The following is a 23,001-nucleotide window of genomic DNA, read 5'->3' as shown; positions in this document are numbered from 1 at the left end:
CACTGAAGTGAGGATTTATCGCACTTATCTCAGACTCTGTGGAAGTGTGCGTGAGAAAACACAGCCATGTGCATGTCTTCTGAGCTCATGTTTGCTCTCCCTGTTTGTTAAGGGATAAGAGGTCTCCTCGGATCACTTGGGCATTCTGCTCACCATAAACATGGCTTAAAATCTTTATTTGAGAATAAATTGCAAGGCAGTGCTTAATGCTCTCTAGGATCAGGGTGACTTTGCTTTCACAGAGTTACATCAAACAAAAAAGTCACAAACCATCACTATGAACAACAACACAGATGACAGTGTACAGTCAACACTCTATATGTATGCAGATAGGCTGATGGATTTGAAGTCAAGCCAAACAGAAAGCAACATTAGAATTACATGTCTTGACCTATTTTTAAAAGACAAATGGGACTACAAGTTTATGATGACATACGTGTGATTCCTCCTGTGTTTTCAAACAGCTGGACATAAATTACAAAGAGACTCGGAATAAGACTAAATGACAAAAACAGAACTCTGAAGTTAAGTCAACACACTTTTTGGCTGTTCCAAAAGGTAGGCAGCATGAGTAGGCTACGCTGCCTTCAAATATACACTGGCTGCCAAAAGTTTGGAATAATGTACAGATTTTGCTGTTTTGGAAGGAAATTGGTACTTTAATTCACCAAAGTGGCATTCAACTGATCACAATGTATAGTCAGGACATTATTGATGCAAAATACAGCACCATCACTATTTGAAAAAAGTCCTTTTTGATCAAATTTAGACAGGCCCTTATCCTTGAGTAATCATGCTAAATTGCTAATTTGGTACTAGAAAATCACTTGCTATTTGGTTTGTTAAATTAAGCTTAACATTCTCATTGTGTTTGTTTTTGAGTTGCCACAGTATGCTATAGACTGGCATGTCTTAAGGTCAATATTAGGTCAAAAATGTCAAAAAAGAAACAGCTTTCTCTAGAAACTCATCAGTCAATCACTGTTTTGAGGAATGAAGGCTATACAATGCTTGAAATTGCCAAAAACTGAAGATTTCATACAAAAGTGTACACTACAGTCTTCAAAGACAAAGGACAACTGGCTCTAACAAGGACAGAAAGAGATGTGGAAGGCCAGATGTACAACATCAGAGTCTCTAGTTTGAGAGATAGATGCCTCACATGTCCTCAGCTGACAGCTTCATTTACTTCTATCCACTCAACACCAGTTTCATGTACAACAGTAAAGAGAAGACTCAGGGGTGCAGGCCTTATGGGAAGAATTGCAAAGAAAAAGCCACTTTTGAAACAGAAAAACAAAAAGAAAAGGTTAGAGTGAGCAAAGAAACAGACATTGGACAACAGATAATTGGAAAAGAGTTTTATGGATCTGAACCCCATTGAGCTTTTGTGGGATCAGCTAAACTGTAAGGTGCATGAAAAGAGCCCAACAAGACAGCCACATCTATGGCAAGTGCTACAGGAAGTGTTGGGTGAAATGTCACATGAGTATCTAGACAAACTGACAGCTAGAATGCCAAGGATCTGCAAAGCTTTCATTGCTGCACATGGAGGTTTCTTTGATACTTTTTTGAACTCTTTAAAGTAGTTTAAGAAAAAAAAATCAATTTTTACAAACAAAATCAATAAAAAAAAATCAAATTGTAATAGTCATTTTTTACGTTATTAATGTCCTGACTATACATTGTGAACAGTTGAATGCCACTTTGGTGAATAAAAGTACCAGTTTCTTTCCATAAGAGCAAAATCTGTACATTATTCCAAACTTTTGGCCACCAGTGTACCTTTGTTTGGCCAAACTAGCTTAGAAACATGCTAACATCAAACTCAATTCTGAGTATCTCTCATGCATTTAATGCGAAGAAGTTATGCGATGGCTCCATGTGAGGAACAGAGTGAAATTGAAGGCTGGAAAGTCTTCCTCACCGTGAAGGCAGTCGAATCTCATTCAAAAATATACATCCAAACATTAGAATTAAGTTGTTGTAACTGAACACACGGGAGCAGGATTTGAGTGTTACAGTAGATGGGAATGCTGATCGCTGTGTTAAAGGTGCACTCAGTAATTTTTTATGTGTGTTGTTTTGGACTCTAACGGGCCTGGATGCAGCATCATTCAAAATCATTAGTTTTCAGATGCCATTGTTGTAATTCACTATTCACATTCAGTCATAAATACTTTAATACATGAGTGAAAGTGTTCAAAAACAGGGCGGTTACTGAGATTAAGCGAGTAGTTTTCGGCTGGTCATATGATCCAATCATGGCAGCCCCCATGAGGGGACCCTCTCCATGTAGAATAAACAGCTTTTATAAGGTTACTAATATGACTGTAATCTTCATCTCATATGAGTGATCATGATTTTAAACATATATTTCAAAATTACAATTCATTTTTTTAGGAGTAAAACTTATTGAACCTGCAATAAGAAATAAGTATATAATGCAAGCAATAAGTAAATAATGAAACACTTTTAGTTTTAGTTATTGGAACCAAATGTTGTGACTTTGTCAAGACAATTGAAACAAACAAAAAAAGAACATTTATTTTTGTATGTAATGGATTTAGATAAATAACTATTTAAAGCAAATAGTTCCTTCCAATGTTTAAACAGGTCAATTTTGGGTCATCATACCCACAAACTTTTTTTTTTTTTCTTCTTTTTTTTTTTTTTGGAACAGGTAATATGTTAGTAAATAGGTTTACTAACAGGATTTTATGTAAAAGGGTAAAATGGGGCTAGAGGCACCCCAAGGGTAAAAGACAGTTGGCAGAACTAACCTTTACACCACATTTCTAAACCCCTTTATAGACTGCAACAAATTGTTTGAAATTAGTGGGAAGTAATGGATTTGTTGTAATGGATGTGCAAAATGGGCATGTTTTGAAAAGGCAAAGGCTGGAAAAGGCAACAGAGATCCATCTGTGAAATAGGCATGTACTAACTCTAAAATGTACACTGCTGATTCTCTGCAAGCAGAACAAATCAGAAATTGTTTTAATATAGTTGAGAGAATATAAAGTAGCCAATGATATTGAAATAAATGTAAATTGATACATCATTTTTGAATGTTTGCCAATTGTTTTTAATTTTTATAAACTTTTATAAAAAATTATGTTACTCTATTAATACTCAGATTGTAGCATCTCCCCTCCTGTTTTCAAAATGGGTCAAAAATGACCTGAAGTACAAAAGGAGGAAACTCACTGGTCTCACACATGTAAAAAGCACAATGTATGTAATTTTTTGATCGCTATGATGAAGTCAGAGAAAATAGGCCTACAGCTGTTCTGAATAAAAGCTTGCTATGCGATTCAAGGCAGTCAGTTATGGATTTCTAAAGAAACTTAAAGACTATCCATTTCCTGTCTTTTATCTGTAATGGCATGCCTGGCTTTGAGTATCATGCACACAGCTCTGTTCTGAGTGATCTTTATGTTCACATGTTCTCTCCTCAGAGCCCTGACCATGTTTCATCTGAACTATCATGACAAGTGTGGATACTGTCTGAGTGTAAACATGTAATTCAGATCTCATTCCATGCCCTTCCTAGCTTTAAGATAATTATATACACTGGCAGTCATTGCCATACATGACTATTGTGACAAAACTAACTTAAACATGCATTTCTGATGAGAACAAGTTTCAAACAGGGACAGTTCTGTGGAGAGGCAAAAATACATCTTTATACTTACAGCTGAATTCTTCTGTCAAAGATAAGTAAGAGAAGAGACTGCAGGTGAAGAAGACCGCACAGTTATTGTTAGAGTTATTTCACCTCCCCCCCCCACCCCCAAAAAAAGAAAAAAGAGACAATTCTGTCTTCACTTACAATAAGATAAAAAGCCTATTTATGAATAAAAATAAATTGAAAGTTTGACAGTTTAAAAATATTTTTTTAAGCTTTGTACTCTAAGACATAATTAGTGAGGTAAAACTTTTTAATCACTATGGTGTTAAGCTGGACCTGTAATTGCAAAGACAGACTGTGCGTACTGTACATGCAAATTTCACAGCAACCATTGGCTGATGCTTTAAAAGGACAGCAGCCAGCAACAGGGTCAAAATTGAAAAAGTTCGAACTTTGAATGCTGCATCACAATGCATGACAGGAAGTGCAATGCAGAATTGGGGGCAACGCTGACGCTTCAGTCTTCAATGCATTCGGCAACGCTGTCGCAAGTCACGTGGAAGCCCCTTGAGGTGGTCTGTGCCTAACATTCTACTTAACACCTCTCGTTCCTAAGTTTGAATGTAATGACATGAAGGTACAGTAAGTAAATGACAGAAGAATTTTCATTTTGGGTGAACAATCACTTTAGGACAAATGATTTAAAGTTCGTCCCCAGACAACATTCCTTTATCACATCTATATATAATACTAAATGGATAAGTATTTGAAAGCTTATCCATCTGGTACTAATCTTTTAGAAGGCTATAGTTGCCAGTCTGTCATAGCCATTTATTCCTGTAATTCTGATCCCTGAAAATGTGAGCTCTCTGGGGGATGGAAGATGTGAACAGATGTAGTGACATCAGTTCCCTACTGTTTGCATTTTTTTTTCACAGCACACGGAACAACCAACAGGCTTTGAGATCATGCTGTTGCTGATAATATATCCTAGAAAAGCAGGCAGATAATTTGAACTGTACTGTACAATGCTAGAGATGCAGCATGCAGGTGGCTCATGTATTACACCATATTACAGAAAAATAACAGTACAACTTGTTGCCCTAAGCTGCATTAACAATGAAGTACTGCCCAACATCACTGAGAAAACAAGGATATATGGAATATGGGATATATGGAAGGCTTTCAACACCAAAAGGCTAACTTTAAATATTAAGACTCAATCCCCTAAAACCACCTTCTTATATAAAACAGACTTCTGCATTATGATGTTTTCTGTTATTGAAAAGATTTAGCACAATTTGCTTAATGATACACACAGGGGTGTAGCAGTCATTTTAAAAGTGTGGGGGCACAGCTGTCAGTAGGTGGCCCGCACTGACCCAACACTTAAAGTGCAGTATTTATATATTACAGTATATATTCATATATAAGTATTATATTAATATATATGTATTATTTACTTTTAATATTTGTAGTATTTTAAAGATTCAAGTATTGCAAAATAATTGCATAATTTTGCAAAATTAGCTGCAAAAATAAAGAGCATCTTGTGGAGCACTCGCTTCTGTTTCACACATGACAATAAAAGACTGAGCACAAGCTGGTCCTGAATAAATTATTTGATCAATTACCATAATGACAATTGTGCATGTGCACAATATACTTTTTTACTCTGTGCTTGTGCATTGTGGGCTTTAAATGTTTCCATGTGGCTTGAGTGTTTTGATTACGTTCACCAAAATTAAGATCCATTGAATGAATCGTTCAGTGACCATTTCTGGTGATGCCAGAAGGTGATGACAAAAGAGTGTCTTGTGTGAAATTAGTTAGTCACTGAATCAGCGATCAAAAGAACATTTTAATCCTTTAAAATCTGTGTGTCTACTGACCTACAAAGAGACTTTAGTAAAGGTTTTAAGCATTATAAATCTAGTATTTCCCTACAGTTTGTGAGCTGCTGAGCATGACTTTTATCAAAAGACAACAATAATAGTCTTAAATAATGATGAGTTTCAATAACATCTGTACTTTTTCATGCATAAAAAAGCATGTTTATATGTCTATTCACTTCAGTAAAATGCATAAATGTTCTAAGAACACAGCAGATCTATCTTTTTTCCTACAGTTTGTTGACTGCACACCAACACAGTTAAAAAAACAGGAGCTGATATTAAAAATAGCTTTACATATTTAACACAGATCAAGTAATCTGCTTAAATTGGCAAAAACAACCGATCAAACTATTACCTCGCACATTTTTTAATAATCGGCATCGGCCGATAAATTTTCCTGCTTGGCCGATTTGTTTCTCGAGGGCTCTGAGAATCACCAGCTTGCATGTGAAGCGACTGAGACATGTAAACGACCAGTCACGGTTCATTTTGTTGTTACGTGCCGACATGTTACTACAATAATAGACCGGTGTGCAACACAGTGTCATGTAAACAGTCCGCATATCAGAGCCGCGGCAGATGCGTTTGAGCTCATAATATTAAAGTGACCGCCTGTTTCATTCTCCCTCTCTCTCCTCATCAGTTCTCTTTAACTTTTAACTGTCTTGTCTAATGATAAAAAGGCAAATATAAATAAAACGAATATCATATATATGCAAATATGCACATATCTCGTTTAAACAGATGTAATTCACGAACCTCATGAAAATCCAGCGTTTTCTTCCAGTCGAGCGCTCATCTACTGTAAAATCTTCCTCTGAAGCGTGTATTCTGTCAGCCAGAATCAAAACTTCAGTATCAGGATCAAATTTCCTCTGATTCACAAATCATGACGGTCAGTCTGTGACAATCCAAGCAGGCGATCCAGGCCATTTAAACTGTCAGGAGATTTCTGATATTAATATCTGCATGAAACAGAGTTTTTGTTTGTCTGTGCATGTATAACAACACTATTCTGAAGGCAGGAGGTGTCAAGCACACATTTTAAAGTGAATAATAAATACAAATTCAAACATTAAAAGAAGTGAAAATAAAATCAATATAGCCTACAAACAGGTGAAAGTCCTGTAAATCTATCAGGAATTTTTACAATAAGACACCATTATTTAGTTAAATACCAGCCTTACCAGAGGTAGAACAATTTAAAGAAGAAGAAAAAAGATGGAGCATGTTTCAGTTTCTTCATTTTACATAAGGAGGAATATTCCTAATAGATGAATTCTCTATGGAGCATTTAAACCTTTATGGAGCATTTGAACTTTTTTCAGAATAAAGTCTTAACCAGAAAATTACCTTAATTGCTGATGTGAATATAAATGTGGTCAACTTTAAGAGACGGACAGATGAGCTCTGACATGAAATCATCACTTCAGGTCAGAAATTTAACATCTCACTTAGGTTTAGGCTATAAATGAATACATGGGAATCATGTGTGAATTGTGTGATACATTAACAAAGACATTTCAAGAAGTGGAAAATGTATATGAGATGTCATATCTTAATGATACACTTGATAAGCTCCAGATGCACACGATTAACAGAGACCACAAACGGAGTGGAGACCGCACCCATCCGATCTGAAATCACTGAAATATTTTTTATATTATTCTGATTAATCCGTTCATTTTGAAGTCATTATTCGTGCCTTTCCGAATAAGGTATTCGACTTCAGGCACAGTATTGGCCCTAGTATCCCTAGTATCGGTCTATCGGCCAACCTGCTGTCTGGATATCAGCATCGGCCATTAAAAAAAACCATATCGGTCGATCATTAATAAATTCCACTTACAATGTGTGCTTTAAAGAAGGATTGTCCTTTGTTTTTTCTGCAGTGCATTTCACGTAATGCTGCCAATCAAGAATGATATGCCGATAAATAACTCTCCTTTGTGTGTTCCTCATCTCTAGATTATTAATTTAGATCAACATCAATGCCGATAAAAAACATGGATAAATGAGCATTGTTGAAAGCAACTTTGTAGAAATGAATGAAGCCACGTTGATTAGACTGTCTGACTGACGGTCTGTTCCGTAAGGGTTGTTTGGCTCATGAAACTCACCTGTAATTGGCTGGATGGTCACTCAATCAGCCCAAAGTAACACAATGCAAAGAATACTGTATACAAATCCACCATTTGGACTCGGTATGGGTTTAGCTTGGAAAAGTGCGGGGGACAAAAATCACCTTTTTAGAGTGTGGGGGACGTGTCTCCCACATCCCCCGCGGCTGCTACACCCTTGGATGCACAGCAACATAATGTATAAAAACACACAAGGAGAAGTTCTGCAGGTACAATATCACATATGCACAACAAAAATAGTATAATATAACAGTGCTGCTTTATTGTATAGAGACACTCAAATTAGACTAGATACATTATATCTGACATGCACACACCTGCAACAATCAACCAATCAATCATTCAATACATAGACAGACACAGACAACTACACTTGTAGAGAAATGATAATGTGTGTGTGTGGAAATTGTTTACACAATGATGATCTCCCATTACCAACCAGCATTCAGTTAAATGTGTATTGTTCTAAGCTGATCCGTGCTCTAAGCAGTTGTTCTCAGCAATCTACTGATGAACTAGTATATATATATATATATATATATATATATATATATATATATATATATATATATATGAAAGAATAATGACTAATAGTGTTTTTCTTTCAGTCAGTGGTGAAGGCATGCGTATCTGAGATGTGAAATGATGTCGGTAAAGGGGTCAATTCTAATTGGCTGAATAAATAAATGAGGAGGTCGTAGGTCGTCCTCAGGGGCAGGCAGTCGATGATCTCCTATCGCTCTCTCGTGACGTCACATTTGCTTTAGCCTATATTACGCTTGTTGCGCGTGATGCGTTCGCCCAGCACAGCTCGCGCTTTCGGCGGGAATACCGAGGTAACGAAGAGATGACACGTTCGTTCGCACTGCTATGACTTTTTTCGAATTTAAAATGGAACAACCAAGTAGGCTAGCTCATGAACGGACTTTATAGGGTATTCAATAATTCCACATTTCCTTCTAATAGTTCTGACAAGGTTTGTGACATTTTTTCCACTATGTTGTACTTTTTACTAAGTGCTCTCAAATGTGAACATTTTTCCAGATGTCAGCTATCGTCAGTATTTAATCATAATGATGATGATGATGCGCGGTGCTGTGAAATGTAGCACTGACATAAAAGTTACTTTCTAAATACGTCCAAGGATGTTTTCCGAACAGGCTGATTTAAACTACAGCTTTAACATGAGCGAGGAAGACCGGTTAACTCTTCTGGATGAGGACTGGAGCGACCCACCGGTGGAGACGCTCTCTCGGGCGGGCTTCATCGCCCTGTCCGTGGTCCTGGGATTCATCATGACTTTCGGCTTTCTCAATAACTTTATCGTCTTAGTCCTCTTCTGTAGGTTTAAGACACTTCGGACCCCGGTTAACATGCTTCTTTTGAACATCAGCGTCAGTGACATGCTGGTGTGCGTGTTCGGGACGACCATGAGCTTCGCGTCCAGTGTGCGGGGACGGTGGCTGCTCGGGCGGCACGGATGTATGTGGTACGGCTTTATCAACTCCTGCTTCGGTACGTGCTGTTATTTCAGGAGCCAGATAACATTCTTTACCATGTCTATTTCGAAACTTTGTCTTTAAAATTCCAAATGCGCCCCAGTTATATTTGACTATAGATTTGTTTTTTAGTAGAAATGTATGAGGACCTCTCTTTGCATTTCGAAGGTTTGCGATGAAATGTGCCGCGAGGCGACACACCCACCTTCACAGATACTTTATAGTGATGCCATTCAGTTCCACACTGAAGGAGTCTGCCTGTAATCCTCACACCATCTCTAAATGTGATGTGCGAAATAGAGAATAGAGATGCTTTGCACGTAAAGCTAAAAACGTTGAGCTTAGTATCAGTGGCGGGTTTACGATTTCTGAGGCTCCAAGTAACCCACCAACCCGAGGCCCCATTTCGAAAAATTTTGGTTAAAAAAATAAATAAAAATAGATATTTATTTTACTAAATTGATTTTAAATCATAATTTTAAATTCAATTATGAAGCCGTTGTGGTCAAGTCCATTCAAAATGTTTAATGAAATAAAAATCTAGTTAAAGTTAATTAATGCATGTTTTCCAGTTTTTCCACAATACAGTTATAAAAAATAAAATAAAAAAAAACAATGTTTACCTACATGAACAAGGTGTGTAAAATCTACAACTTCACTCACTAAAATTTTGCAGATCAGTTGTTCTTTAATATTAATATAACCCAGCAATATTTATTGTTGTCCAGTTGTCATTATAATATAGTACAGTATTATTATTAATTTAAGGATTTGTTGTATACAATAGTAATATATTTCTGTCTTATTTACTTTACTTTCACCTGGAGCTCATATTCTAATGCTGCAGTGTATTGTTCACCATGTTGTAAAAGGCTGTATTTTATGTAAGCAACAGTAAACATACAAGGCACAGCAGCCCCTCTGCACACTAGAGCAGCAGGGGAAAAAATTTACGTTTATCAAGCGCTGAAATTTTGCATGGTGCAGAATAATCTGGAGTCATGTTAAAAATTGTAACAGACACCTCTTTGCAGCCTGAACTTGTTCAGAACGTTAAATATTTGTGACACCTGCGCTAAAAACATTCTAAACGCAGTGCAGCGACCGAAACAGAACGCAGGTGTCTTGACATGTGTTCTTGAAATCTGAAGTTATTTTTAACTTGACACAGTGTCTACAAATGTGCCGGTCCTACATGAGACACTGAGAAACAGCGAGATGCGGTGCAGCAGTCAAGGGTGTTCATCCAGCACATTTACATAGAAAAACAATGGAAAAACAGAGCAGACGCATGCAAAAACACTTTCGGTGTGAATGGCCCCTAACTCATCTGTTTGCTCGGATCTGTGTGAGTGAGCGCACGTGGGCAAAACAAGTTCGGAAGGCCTGTATATTTTTTCCTAAATTACAAACCCGAACCCAAAGTCCTACTGACCTGAACCTGGCTGCTTCGTGAACCGCTTTGAGACCGCAGACAACAGCGTATTCGTGCGTGTACCCAGAACAACATGTCACCCCTCAAGCGTTTTTTTTGTGGAGCTTTCCTACTCGGGGCAGTAAACCCGCTACTGTTTAGTATGGCCTTTGGAAACCATTGTCACACACACACACACACACACACACACACACACACACACACACAGGTTTGTTTCCCTATATAATAGTGATGGGAATATCGGATCATTTTACTGACTTGAATCTTTGAGTCTCGTTCAGCAAAATGTCATTTCGTTCATTTGAGCAGAATTAAATTAAAATGTTACATTTTCAATAGCCAAATCCCCCCCAACATGTCTACTTACGCAAACTTTGATTATAGTCCCAATAAGGAAAAATTGATAATGCAGCCAAGGCAGGGACATGCACAGACATTTTGGGGGGCAGGGGCTCAAGTGGAAAAAAGGGGCACTTCTCATAATTATTTTAAAAAAATGTATTTTAAACAAAACGTTAAATATATTAACACAACTCTGACTTCCTCACCAATTTATTTTAATTCCCTCAGACTCACACATTTGTTTCATACTCAACAGATTTCTACAAAATAATCAGTTCACACAGAGACCATGGTCTTCTTTAGTATTCATTAGGTTTATCACAAGAGCAGGCAACAGCAAAGGAAACTATGCCACAATGTGCATGTTTTCTATGCTACTAGTTTCAAATATATATTTAGAATAAATGACTGCACCAAGGAGAGGGACATAGTTTCACTAATATTTTGTTATCAGGCAATAAATCGTTTTAATTCTTTTGGTGTTATTGGACCAAAAAGATGTAAAGATCTATCAGTATACAACAAACTAATAGAATGGATAGTTATTAGATGAGGAGTTACTGTTTAAGGCAGGACACTTTTTTCATGTAGTGGTCAGTTTTGAGATTTTGGTCTATTTTGCTTCCATGTCTTCTTTTACTCTAATGGAAAGAAAACTTACAAAATACACATTTACAGTGCATCCGGAAAGTATTCACAGCGCTTCACTTTTTCCACATTTTGTTATGTTACAGCCTTATTCCAAAATGGATTAAATTCATTATTTTCCTTAATTCTACAAACAATACCCCATAATGACAACGTGAAAGAAGTTTGTTTGAAATCTTTGCAAATTTATTAAAAATAAAAAACGAAAAAAAAAAAAAATAAATAAATAAAAATAAAAATCACATGTACCTAAGTATTCACAGCCTTTGCTCAATACTTTGTTGAAACACCTTTGGCACCGATTACAGCCTCAAATCTTTTTGAGTATGATGCTACAAGCTTGGCACACCTATTTTTGGGCAGTTTCTCCCATTCTTCTTTGCAGGACCTCTCAAGTTCCATCAGGTTGGATGGGGAGCGTCAGTGCACAGCCATTTTCAGATCTCTCCAGAGATGTTCAATCGGGTTCAAGTCTGGGCTCTGGCTGGGCCACTCAAGGACATTCACAGAGTTGTCCCATAGCCACTCCTTTGATATCTTGGCTGTGTGCTTAGGGTCGTTGTCCTGTTGGAAGATGAACCTTCACCCCAGTCTGAGGTCCAGAGCGCTCTGGAGCAGGTTTTCATCAAGGATGTCTCTGTACATTGCTGTATTCATATTTCCCTCGATCCTGACTAGTCTCCCAGTTCCTGCCGCTGAAAAACATCCCCACAGCATGATGCTGCCACCACCATGCTTCACTGTAGGGATGGTATTGGCCAGGTGATGAGCGGTGCCTGGTTTCCTCCAGACATGACACTTGCCATTCAGGCCAAAGAGTTCAATCTTTGTTTCTCATGGTCTGAGAGTCCTTCAGGTGCCTTTTGGCAAACTCCAGGCGGGCTGTCATGTGCCTTTTACTGAGGAGTGGCTTCCGTCTGGCCACTCTACCATACAGGCCTGATTGGTGGAGTGCTGCAGATATGGTTGTTCTTCTGGAAGGTTCTCCTCTCTCCACACAGAAATGCTGGAGCTCTGACAGAGTTACCATCGGGTTCTTTGTCACCTCCCTGACTAAGGCCCTTCTCCCCCGATCGCTCAGTTTGGCTGGGCGGCCAGCTCTAGGAAGAGTCCTGGTGGTTCCAAACTTCTTCCATTTACGGATGATGGAGGCCACTGTGCTCATTGGGACCTTCAATGCTGCAGACATTTTTCTGTACCCTTCCACAGATCTGTGCCTCGATACAATCCTGTCTCGGAGGTCTACAGACAATTCCTTGGAATTCATGGCTTGGTTTGTGCTCTGACATGCACTGTTAACTGTGGGACCTTATATAGACAGGTGTGTGCCTTTCCAAATCATGTCCAATCAACTGAATTTACCACAGGTGGACTCCAATCAAGTTGTAGAAACACCTCAAGGATGATCAGTGGAAACAGGATGCACCTGAGCTCAATTTTGAGTGTCATGGCAAAGGCTGTGAATACTTATGTACATGTGATTTTTTTCATTTTTTATTTTTAATACATTTGCAAAGATTTCAAACAAACTACTTTCATGTTGTCATTATGGGGTATTGTTTGTAGAATTTTGAGGAAAATAATGAATTTAATCCATTTTGGAATAAGGCTGTAACATAACAAAACATGGAAAAAGTGAAGCACCGTGAATACTTTCCGGATGCACTGTAGATGGTGTTCGTTTTAAGCCTACTACCCTCCATCTATTTGCATCTGTAGATTTCTTCTAAATTAACCAAAACAAGCTAATCTGCATATTTAAACATAACATTTCAGGGGAAAAGACTCTTGATGTAAGTCATTAACTGGGGAAGTTCTGTGGTGATATGCTTTAGTTATTTTGTTTATCCTATTCACCTGCAGTGCCTTGTCAAATGTATGCAAATAAGCGCATTTTAATTAGTTAACACCTAATTTGCATATCAATGTGGCGATTGTGATGACGATATTAGACACTAATTTTACTGTATTCACCTGTAGTGTCTCCATTAAGTACAGTACATTAGCCTGTATGGCCATGATATATTGCCTTAGCTAAACTTTAGCTAACTTATTACATTAGCTAGTAGCTCATGAGTCATGCATGTTAGCAAGACACAAGTTAACTCTATTTGTCTTTTGGCTTTTGGCTAATTAGCTGTAAAGTTGAGGCACTGGTAGCTTAGTCTTTTGTTCATCACCACTCACCTCCACACAAGCCAAGAAAAACACAACTGGGATAGGAGCTGGGAGGGGCTGCTGCCTGCCTGTCTGTGTGTCTGATGTGCCGATGTGTGCTGCAATGCTGCACGGAGGCGCGGAAGGAGGGCGGGCATCGGAACTCGACAAAGTCTCATCTCCCGACCTGATATTTAGATTTTTTATTCAATAAATATATTTGTTTGACAGGGAAGCTGTGCACAAACAGGAATATATATATATTCATTTATTTAAAAAAAAAAAAATAAAAAAAAAAAAAGAAGCACCCCAGAAAAAAGGCCACTTTCTCTCGAGGAAGAAAAAGGGCAGGTGCTCAAGCCCCCTTTGATGTCTATCTGTGCACATGCCAGAGCCAAGGACAAATTATGAGAAACAGAATGATTAGTTCACCTCTGGAATCTTCTTGTCGGAGTCGTTCGTTCTTTTGTCACTGCATAGCGTATACGGCTGTCAGGTGACAAAAGAACAAACAACTCGGACCAGAAGACTCGAGCGGTGAACTAATCATTTCTGTTTCCTGTGTGAGCAATGCATAGCGTATATGGCTGTCACGTGACAAAATAACGAATGACTCGGACCAGAAGACTGGAGAGGTGAACTAATCATTTCTGTTTCCTGTGTGAGCAATGCATAGCGTATACGGCTGTCACATGATAAAAGAACGAACGACTCGAACCAGAAGACTCGAGCGGTGAACTAATCATTTCTGTTTCCTGTGTGAGCAATGCATAGCGTATACGGCTGTCACATGAAAAAAGAACGAACGACTCGGACCAGAAGACTCGAGCGGTGAACTAATCATTTCTGTTTCCTGTGTGAGCAATGCATAGCGTATACGGCTGTCACATGATAAAAGAACGAACGACTCGAACCAGAAGACTCGAGCGGTGAACTAATCATTTCTGTTTCCTGTGTGAGCAATGCATAGCGTATACGGCTGTCACGTGATAAAAGAACGAACGACTCAGACCAAAAGACTCGAGAGGTGAACTAATAATTTCTGTTTCCTGTACAGCGTCTATGCGGTTTTCACGTAACAAACGAACGGAGGTTACGCAATGCACATGCGCGGCCAACACAAAATGAACGAATCACTCTCTGAGACTACTCATTCTTCTGAGTCACATAAATAATTCGTTCAAAATGAACGAATCGTTCATGAACGACCCATCACTACTATATAAGTGAGGACATCTCACAGACTTCCACTGATTTCAGAACAGACTAATGATATTTTCTATCCCCTAAACCTAACCCTCACAGAAACCTGTGCACATCAGTAGATTTAAAGCTAAACAAGATTTGGCCGATTTATTTTTTACTTGTGAGGACCACCTAAAATGTCCTCAAGAGTGGGTTTTCAACAAGTCTCTATATTTGTGAAGACATTTTCAAAAATTTGGCACTCACAAATATAGTGAAACCTGTACATGAACTAATATAGTGAAACCTGTACCCCCGCTCCACAGTGAAGCTGTGGACATATTTATACTATATCTCTCTCATACTGGGAAATGTTTATATTGACAATCTGACTGTTCTACAATGGCTCTATTTGCATTTTCAACTCCTGATTTATTTTATGTGTACTGGGGCTTATCAGTCAGGAAGGATGAAAGCTAAATCACACCAGGGAAGGCTTGAGAGAAAAACTGGACTGGCATTTAAAATATTGAAATATTTTTATTTCCCACTAACCTTTACATTTGCATAATTGGATTTATTTATGGTAGCAGGGTTCAAGTACCTGTTAGAGCAAAATGCAGGCTGTGCATTTGAGGGTTCTGCTACAAGTTTGATATGATAACCCTATCTATAGAAAAACAGTGAAATTTGAGACTTCTAAACAACATAATCTAAAGTTGAATGTTTAAAGCGTCACTGTAAAACATGAATGCAGGTTGTTATGTTATAGCTATAGATAAGTAGTGGTCGATAGATATGATTTTTTGAATGACTGATGCAGATACCCAAATCTAGCGATCAGGTGGCTGATAAAATGGAATTACAACCTAAAATGTGATTCATGTGGTAATATCTGAATGAACTGGTTTGATTCAAATAAAAAATATTCTTTAACTTGTCTAAATCAACCTGACTAAATGTTACACCAACAAAATAAATTGTAAGGATTAGATCAGGTATAAAGCTACTTATGATAACTATTGCAGGTTACCACATTTTTACAGTGTGCCGATAAATTAATTATGCAATTTAATTAAAGTAAATGTTTTACATTACTAAAATTAAAAGGACACTAAATTTACACAGTATTCTCTCTAAAAACCTGTGTGCGATCCATTGACAAGGTTCTTGGTAGATTTTGGACCTGGCACACTCTGTTAGTCAGCCAAGCGGTCATGGCTGTTGTCCAATACGATAATCTCCAATATGAGGAGAGGTCGCCAAAAGCTAGTTGTGAAGCGAGTTCTTTTCAGCTGTAAAGGATGTAACAAATTTAAGAGGAATGCATATTTGGGGGTCCTGGGTAGCTCAATGAGTAAAGACGCTGACTACCACCCCTGGAGTTCATGAGTTCAAATCCCTAGGTGTACTGAGTGACTCCAGCCAGGTCTCCTAAGCAACCAAATTGGCCCGGTTGCTAGGGAGGGTAGTGTCACATGGTGTAACCTCCTCGTGGCCCCTATAATGTGGTTAGTTCCCGGTGAGGTGCGTAGTGTGCATGATGTGGCGTGAAGCTATGTCTCTGCAATAATGCGCTCAACAAGCCATGTGATAAGATGCACAGGTTGACGGTCTCAGATGCTGAGGCAACTGAGATTAGTGCTCCGCCACCGGGATTGAGGCAAGACACATTAAGAATTGGGCATTCCAAATTGGGGAGAAAAAGGGGAGAAAAAAAAAAGAAAGAGGAATGCATATTTTATGGACTCTACCTCCCAACCCAAACCTAAACATTAGTAGAGTAAAAATGAAATGTTAGGGGGAAAAGTGCTACCTCACGCTGCTGACGCAACCCGTTGGTTGAGCTACATGGGAAGGTGAAACTGAAACTGATGCAAAAATGTCTGGTGGGAAATGTTGCATGTCAGTGGGTCGGCATACTTTCGCCGATCTACCGGAACTTTCGGAAACAGCATGCCAATTTCCTGTGTGTCCATGTTGGTAAATCTTTGGAATTACACCACTTTTTGTTGCCTCCAAAAAACATGTGCTTTGATCCTGAAGGAAACCTCTGCATCACACATTTCTTTGCCTAATTGCCCTTTGTGGATGTGGAATTCTGTGAATGAAGATCTTTTTAACAACTATGTCTAATTACTACATATACATGCACAGCTAATCCAGATACAGGGAAAACATTATTAGAGGTAAAAAGTACATTTCACAGTTGTTTCCAAGTCTTCACTGAATTATTGTTAGATATGATGCATTCATACAGATATAATGCGGCCGGGTTTTGACTGAAAAGCAGAACCGTAATAAAAAAATATACTTGAATTAACTGTATGCTTGTTATATATGCGGTTAAAATTCACCACACCGGAAAATAATTCACTTATTTTGGTGAAGCAAGTGGCTTATTTTGGGCTTGTTTTTCCAGACCACATTGCTTGTTTCGCTTGTGAGATCTAGCAACACTGCAAGTGGTATTTGACCCACCCTTAGCTCAGAGTAATTTAATTTTAAAAAGAACGTTATTAACCATACTTTTATTTTGTTCTAACTGGTAACCTTTTGGAAAGGAGGCTGTAGAACTTACAAACCTGAATGAAAAAATACTGCTTTTGCTCAAAACGAACCAAAATGAAAAACATTTTATTTTTAGTCCCTACTTTAAATAGCCAGAAATCAGCCTCAAAGGGGCCATGACATGAAGAATTAAATATTCCTTTATCTTTTCACATGTAAGAGTTCAAGGTACTATTAAACATACTGTAAGTTTCAGAACTCAAAACTTCCTCCTTACTGCAAAAAGAGCATTTGTTGAAACCAAGCTGCCAAAACGACTCTTTTTTTATTTATTTTTTTATTGTCAATGAACAACAATAACCTTAAACAGAAAAAAACATGTCCATTCAAGTCTACACTAAGTATGCATATACATGAACAACAATACTCTTACAATATAAAGAAGCAAAAAAAAAAAAAAAAATAATAATAATAATAATAATAATAATAATAATATATATATATATATATATATATATATATATATATATATATATATATATATATATACAAGGGGGAGTCTCATGATATACAGTTTTCAATTACCTATGTCAGTAGAGTTTTTTGGTCTAAAGAACTCGTCCATAAGGTCCATTAACAAATTGTTCTTCTTACTGACAATTAGGTTTAAAGATTTCTTTAAATTATCCATTTCAAGCAAGAATAAATTAAATTTAGGTTGACATTTTGCAAATTTTAGTTTGTGAATATAATATTTACCATGTAAAATATAGAAATTAACAACATACTCTTTCATCTTATCCTTATTTGTATAAGAGCATATGACATTTTCAAGAGTGAGCTGGTAAATAATTTTCAGATGAGTAAATAAGTAAGAGCTGACCTTGGACCAAAATTCTGAAGATACACAACAATTATAAAATAAATGAACCAGGTTCTCCTCGTTAATGCTACAAAAATTGCACTTGCAGTCAATGTCCCAGTGTTTAGATAAAATAACATTACAGGGGTAGATCTTATGTAGAATTTTAAAATGCACCTTTCACCTTATTGGAAATACAAAATTTGTAAGGAATTAACCAAGCTTTTTTTCCGGGGGCCTGGAGTTCGCTAGCTCGCTAGTTTGAATCCCAGGGCGTGCTGAGTGACTCCAGCCAGGTCTCCTAAGCAACCAAATTGGCCCAGTTGCTAGGGAGGGTAGAGTCACATGGGGTAAACTCCTTGTGGTCGCTATAATGTGGTTCATTCTCAGTGGGGCACATGGTAAGTTGAGCGTGGTTGCCGCAGTGGATGGCATGAAGCCTCCACACGCGCTATGTCTCCGTGGCAACACACTCAACAAGCCACATGATAAGATGCACAGGTTGACAGTCTCAGACACAGAGGCAACTGGGATTCATCCTCCACCACCTGGATTGAGGCAAATCACTACATGACCACAAGGACTTAAAAGCACATTGGGAATTGGACATTCCAAATTGGGGGAAAAAATCAAAAAAATTAATATGAGAGATCTGGGTATTCCAGAAGAATTTCCCTCTAGGGGAAATCCTATGTTTTGATTGAAAAATTAACCTAATACCTTTGTTATTGTAGGGAGAACAAAATAAATTAAAACCACCCACAGACAACTCTGGCATTATCCTTTCACTATTTTCAAACAACATTAAATTACTTTGCATTAATTGTATAAGGCCATTAGGGATGGCTTTAACCACCAATAAGAATTCTTTATGGGAAATAGGGAAAATATGAAAATACATAAATCTCTCATAGGACATAATATTTCCTTCTTTAGCAAAAAGGTCCATAACAAAATTAACATCCCTTTCAAACCATTTATTAAGGAATAAATATTTGTTTCTAGAGGTAATCAAATAATTATTCCAAAGGAGGATTTTATGTCGGGAGAAGTTGTGAAGGAAGCATGTTTACCAGGACAATAAAGCTTGCCGGTGGAATTTTGATAATTTAATAGGTAATTTCTCAGGAAGAAAATTGCATCTTAAAAGAAAAGAAAGACCTCCAAGTTTCTTAAAAAGGTAATGTGGGATAAAGTACCATAAAGAGTGTTCATTCAATGCACATAGTCTTAGCCAATTAAGTTTAAAAGTGTTATTAATATCAAAGAAATCTAACATTTCTAGACCACCTTATCTTTTGCCAGACGAAATGTCTTTTTTTAATTTATAGGGTTTATTCTTCCAAATAAAATCTAAAAAGGCTTTGTTAATTTCTTTGGCAGTAGTGTCACTAACGAACAGGGCTAAAGCTGGATAAACAAATCTAGAGAGGCCTTCTGCTTTGGATAATAACACTCTGCCAAAGATTGAAAGGTCCCTCTGAAGCCAGTTATTAAATATATGTTTTGTTTTCTTTATTTTGGGTATAAAATTTAATTGTTGGCGAACAGTGCTATTTTTGTCAATATGGATACCAAGGTATTTTACAGATTCTTTAACCGGTATGTTTTCAACTGAAGCCTCCCTAGCCTCATGAACGTACAGAATTCGCATTTGTTAAGATTTAACTTCAAGCCTGAAGAGTCAGAAAAGGTAGAGATTGAATTAAGAGCTATTTTAATTTGACTGCTGTCTTTCAAAAATAAAACTGTATCATCAGCCATTTGAGATAGGGAATTCACAATATAAAATATTTTTAAACCCAAAAAGTTTTGGTCAGATAATACATGAATTGAAAGGAGTTCTGCTACTAGTAAAACCAAAAAACTTGAGATGGGGCATCCCTGATGTACGCCACGACGGATATCAAATCTATTAGAAGTTTCCATATTTACAACGATCAAGCTGTTTATATCTTTGTAGAGCATGCTAACTATGTCAATAAAACAATCCCCAAATCTGAACATTTCCAAAGAGTGAAGAAGAAAACCGTGTTCGATTGTATCAAAGGCTTTACAGAAATCAAGAAATAAAATAACAGCCTCAGGCTCTATCTGGTCAGAATAATCTAAGAGATCTAGAATAAAGTGAACATTGGAATGAATATGTCTTTGTTTCAAGAAACCCGTTTGAGATTCATGGATAATTTGATTTAAACCAGATTTTAATCTTTTGGCATATACTAAAGCAATAATTTTGTAATCAGTGTTTAGAAGTGTGAAAGGTCTCCAATTATCAATTACAAGAGGATCTATCTCTGGCTTCGGTATTAGGGATATTACTCCTTGCTTCATAGTTGAAATCATCTCCTTTTTCTTGATATATTCATAAAACATACAAAAAATTGGCTGTTCAAAGATAATTTTTTTGTTTAAGATGTCAATAATAGAGTTACAGGTAATGTGATGCACTTTTGGAGGCAATCTATCCAGCAGGGGATCAGGTACTTCATTAAAGTCCCCGGAAATTATTAGTTTAGCATTGGGGGTTGTATTTTGCATTTCAATCAAAGTTTTGGCAAGATCATTAAATAGGGATTTATTTTTTACTTGAGAGCTATATCCATACACATTACAAATAATAAAAAATGCATTATCTACTTTTATAGATAGTGTGACCCATCTACCTTCTGCAGATGTTTTTAAATTAAGAACGTCTTCTTTAAATTTGTTGATAAGAATGAGTACACCAGCAGCATTGTTTGTTCAATGACTAAAGTAAATTAAATCACCCTACTGAGCTTTCCAAAATTTTGCATCTGACACAGAGGAATGAGTTTCTTGGAGAAAGATAAAGTCTGCGTTGTATCTTCTACAAAACCAAAAAGTAGCTTTTCTTTTTGTATTATCTCTTAATCCCCTTGTATTTAAAGAAACAATGTTTAAGGAGTTAAATTCAAAGTGATCCATAAAAATAAATAAATAAATAAATAAATAAAATCACTTTTACCAAAATACAGTGAACACCAAACTAACCACTTCTACGTGAGTAGTTTTTAACCAGAATGTTTAACCAACCGAGAGAATATGAAAAACCGACCACAGAACCAAGATCACTGTTAAACCGGGCAGATTTGAGCTTGAATGAACTCAGGGCTTTTGTGAAGTTATCTGCTCAAGAAGTTTGTATTGAATCAGCGGAGATCCTCGTCATTGATCACGCGAAAGGCCCACTGTAGCCAGCCTTCTTCCCCTCTTTCCTTGCAGCCTGAATCAGCGGCCAGAGTTTATTCCAGTTCTCAATGTGGTCTCAAACCTGGTGAGCAACTCCTTAACGAGGAGGCCGTTCTCCCTGAGGTAAATGTTCTTCGCTTCAGACCAGATGATATCGCGGTTCATCCTTGTCACGAATCGAACAATGATGTGTCGGGGAGAGCCGTCAGATCTGCGTTTACCAACACGATGTGCCACATTGATAACATCCTCCATTTTATCTCTCATGCGAGGAGACACTGGCAAAGTGATTAATGGTCAACAATCGAACATTTTCACCGTCACACTCCTTCACTCCAAGTAATTTTAAGCACCACCTGCAACTATACCTTTCCAATGCCTCCACTCTCAGTTTGAGTTGTGTATTCTCATTTCGTACACATTGAAGCGACTCTTCAGTGTTCCTTATTTTTTCACCGTAAAATGCGACATCAGAAAGTAGACGGTTAACTGTTTCAGACAGGGAGTTAACAGCAGCGGTTGTGACCTCAAGTGAGCACTCAATATTAGTGATTTTTTGGAACACTGCATCTTGTTTAGAACAGTAGCAAACCCACAAGAAGTAGAAGGACCTAAGGAAATTACATTAATAATTATAATTAGAAATATTAATCTCAGGATATTCTACAGTAAACTGAGCAAATACAAAGGCTGCTGTGCTATTAACTTACCTGCCACATCCGCTGTGGGTGAAACAGACATGGAAGGAACAGTAGAATCAGTGGATGCAGGTGCTGGTAAGTGCTCCTTGCCTGCAGAGTTTGGACCTGATGAAAGATGAAAATAATAATAATAATTATTATTATTATTATTATTATTATTATAAAATCTAGCCATGTTAGATGTCATATTAGAAGGTAATGCAACTGTCTGTCAAAAACAAAAAAAGATCTCACAAAAGGCATGGTTTTTCCATATAAATATATTGATCTGGGATTGTTGAAAAGTCACCTGCTGTATCATCATCAGCTGTAGCACTGGCACTTGGTGCAGGTGGCGTTGGTTGTGCCCCACCTCCAAAATATTTCAACAGTGCTCCTAGGGAAGTTTCATAAGAGTACATAGTTGACGGAACAGAATGTTATTTTAACAACATAAATTATTATACACAGCAGCAAGCCATATGTACACCTAAAACAACAACTCTTAATCTATAACTAGCTAATTGAGGCATAATGATATTGGAATATAATAGCAAAGACCCCAAAATGGTAGGCTAATGTAAATAATGTTAAGCTGTTATCAGTACCAAGTTTATGGAACAGAAGATTATTTTTATTACAAAAATATATACCCAGGAACAAGTTATTTTTACACAGAAGACAAAAACTTTAATCTAAAACTAGCTAAGTAATACAGGTGCATCTCAATAAATTAGAATGTCGTGGAAAAGTTCATTTATTTCAGTAATTCAACTCAAATTGTGAAACTCGTGTATTA

At 37.3% G+C, this 23,001-nt stretch overlaps 1 protein-coding gene across 1 annotated transcript in view; it reads left to right on the top strand.

The window, feature by feature from the left end:
* The first annotated feature begins 8,809 nt into the window (after positions 1-8,809).
* Positions 8,810-23,001, top strand: part of LOC127448606 (vertebrate ancient opsin-like) — a 45,642-nt gene continuing 31,450 nt past the window's right edge. Inside the window, exon 1 of the mRNA XM_051711274.1 lies at positions 8,810-9,185. Within this exon, the coding sequence (XP_051567234.1) occupies positions 8,816-9,185 (370 nt within the window). The 5' untranslated portion in view covers positions 8,810-8,815. The remainder of the gene's footprint in view (positions 9,186-23,001) is intronic.

Source organism: Myxocyprinus asiaticus, chromosome 11 (assembly GCF_019703515.2).
Source record: "Myxocyprinus asiaticus isolate MX2 ecotype Aquarium Trade chromosome 11, UBuf_Myxa_2, whole genome shotgun sequence".
Taxonomy (NCBI): Eukaryota; Metazoa; Chordata; class Actinopteri; order Cypriniformes; family Catostomidae; genus Myxocyprinus; species Myxocyprinus asiaticus.
The sequence above is the reverse complement of the archived record's forward strand: the minus strand, read 5'-3'. Positions and strand labels throughout refer to the sequence as shown.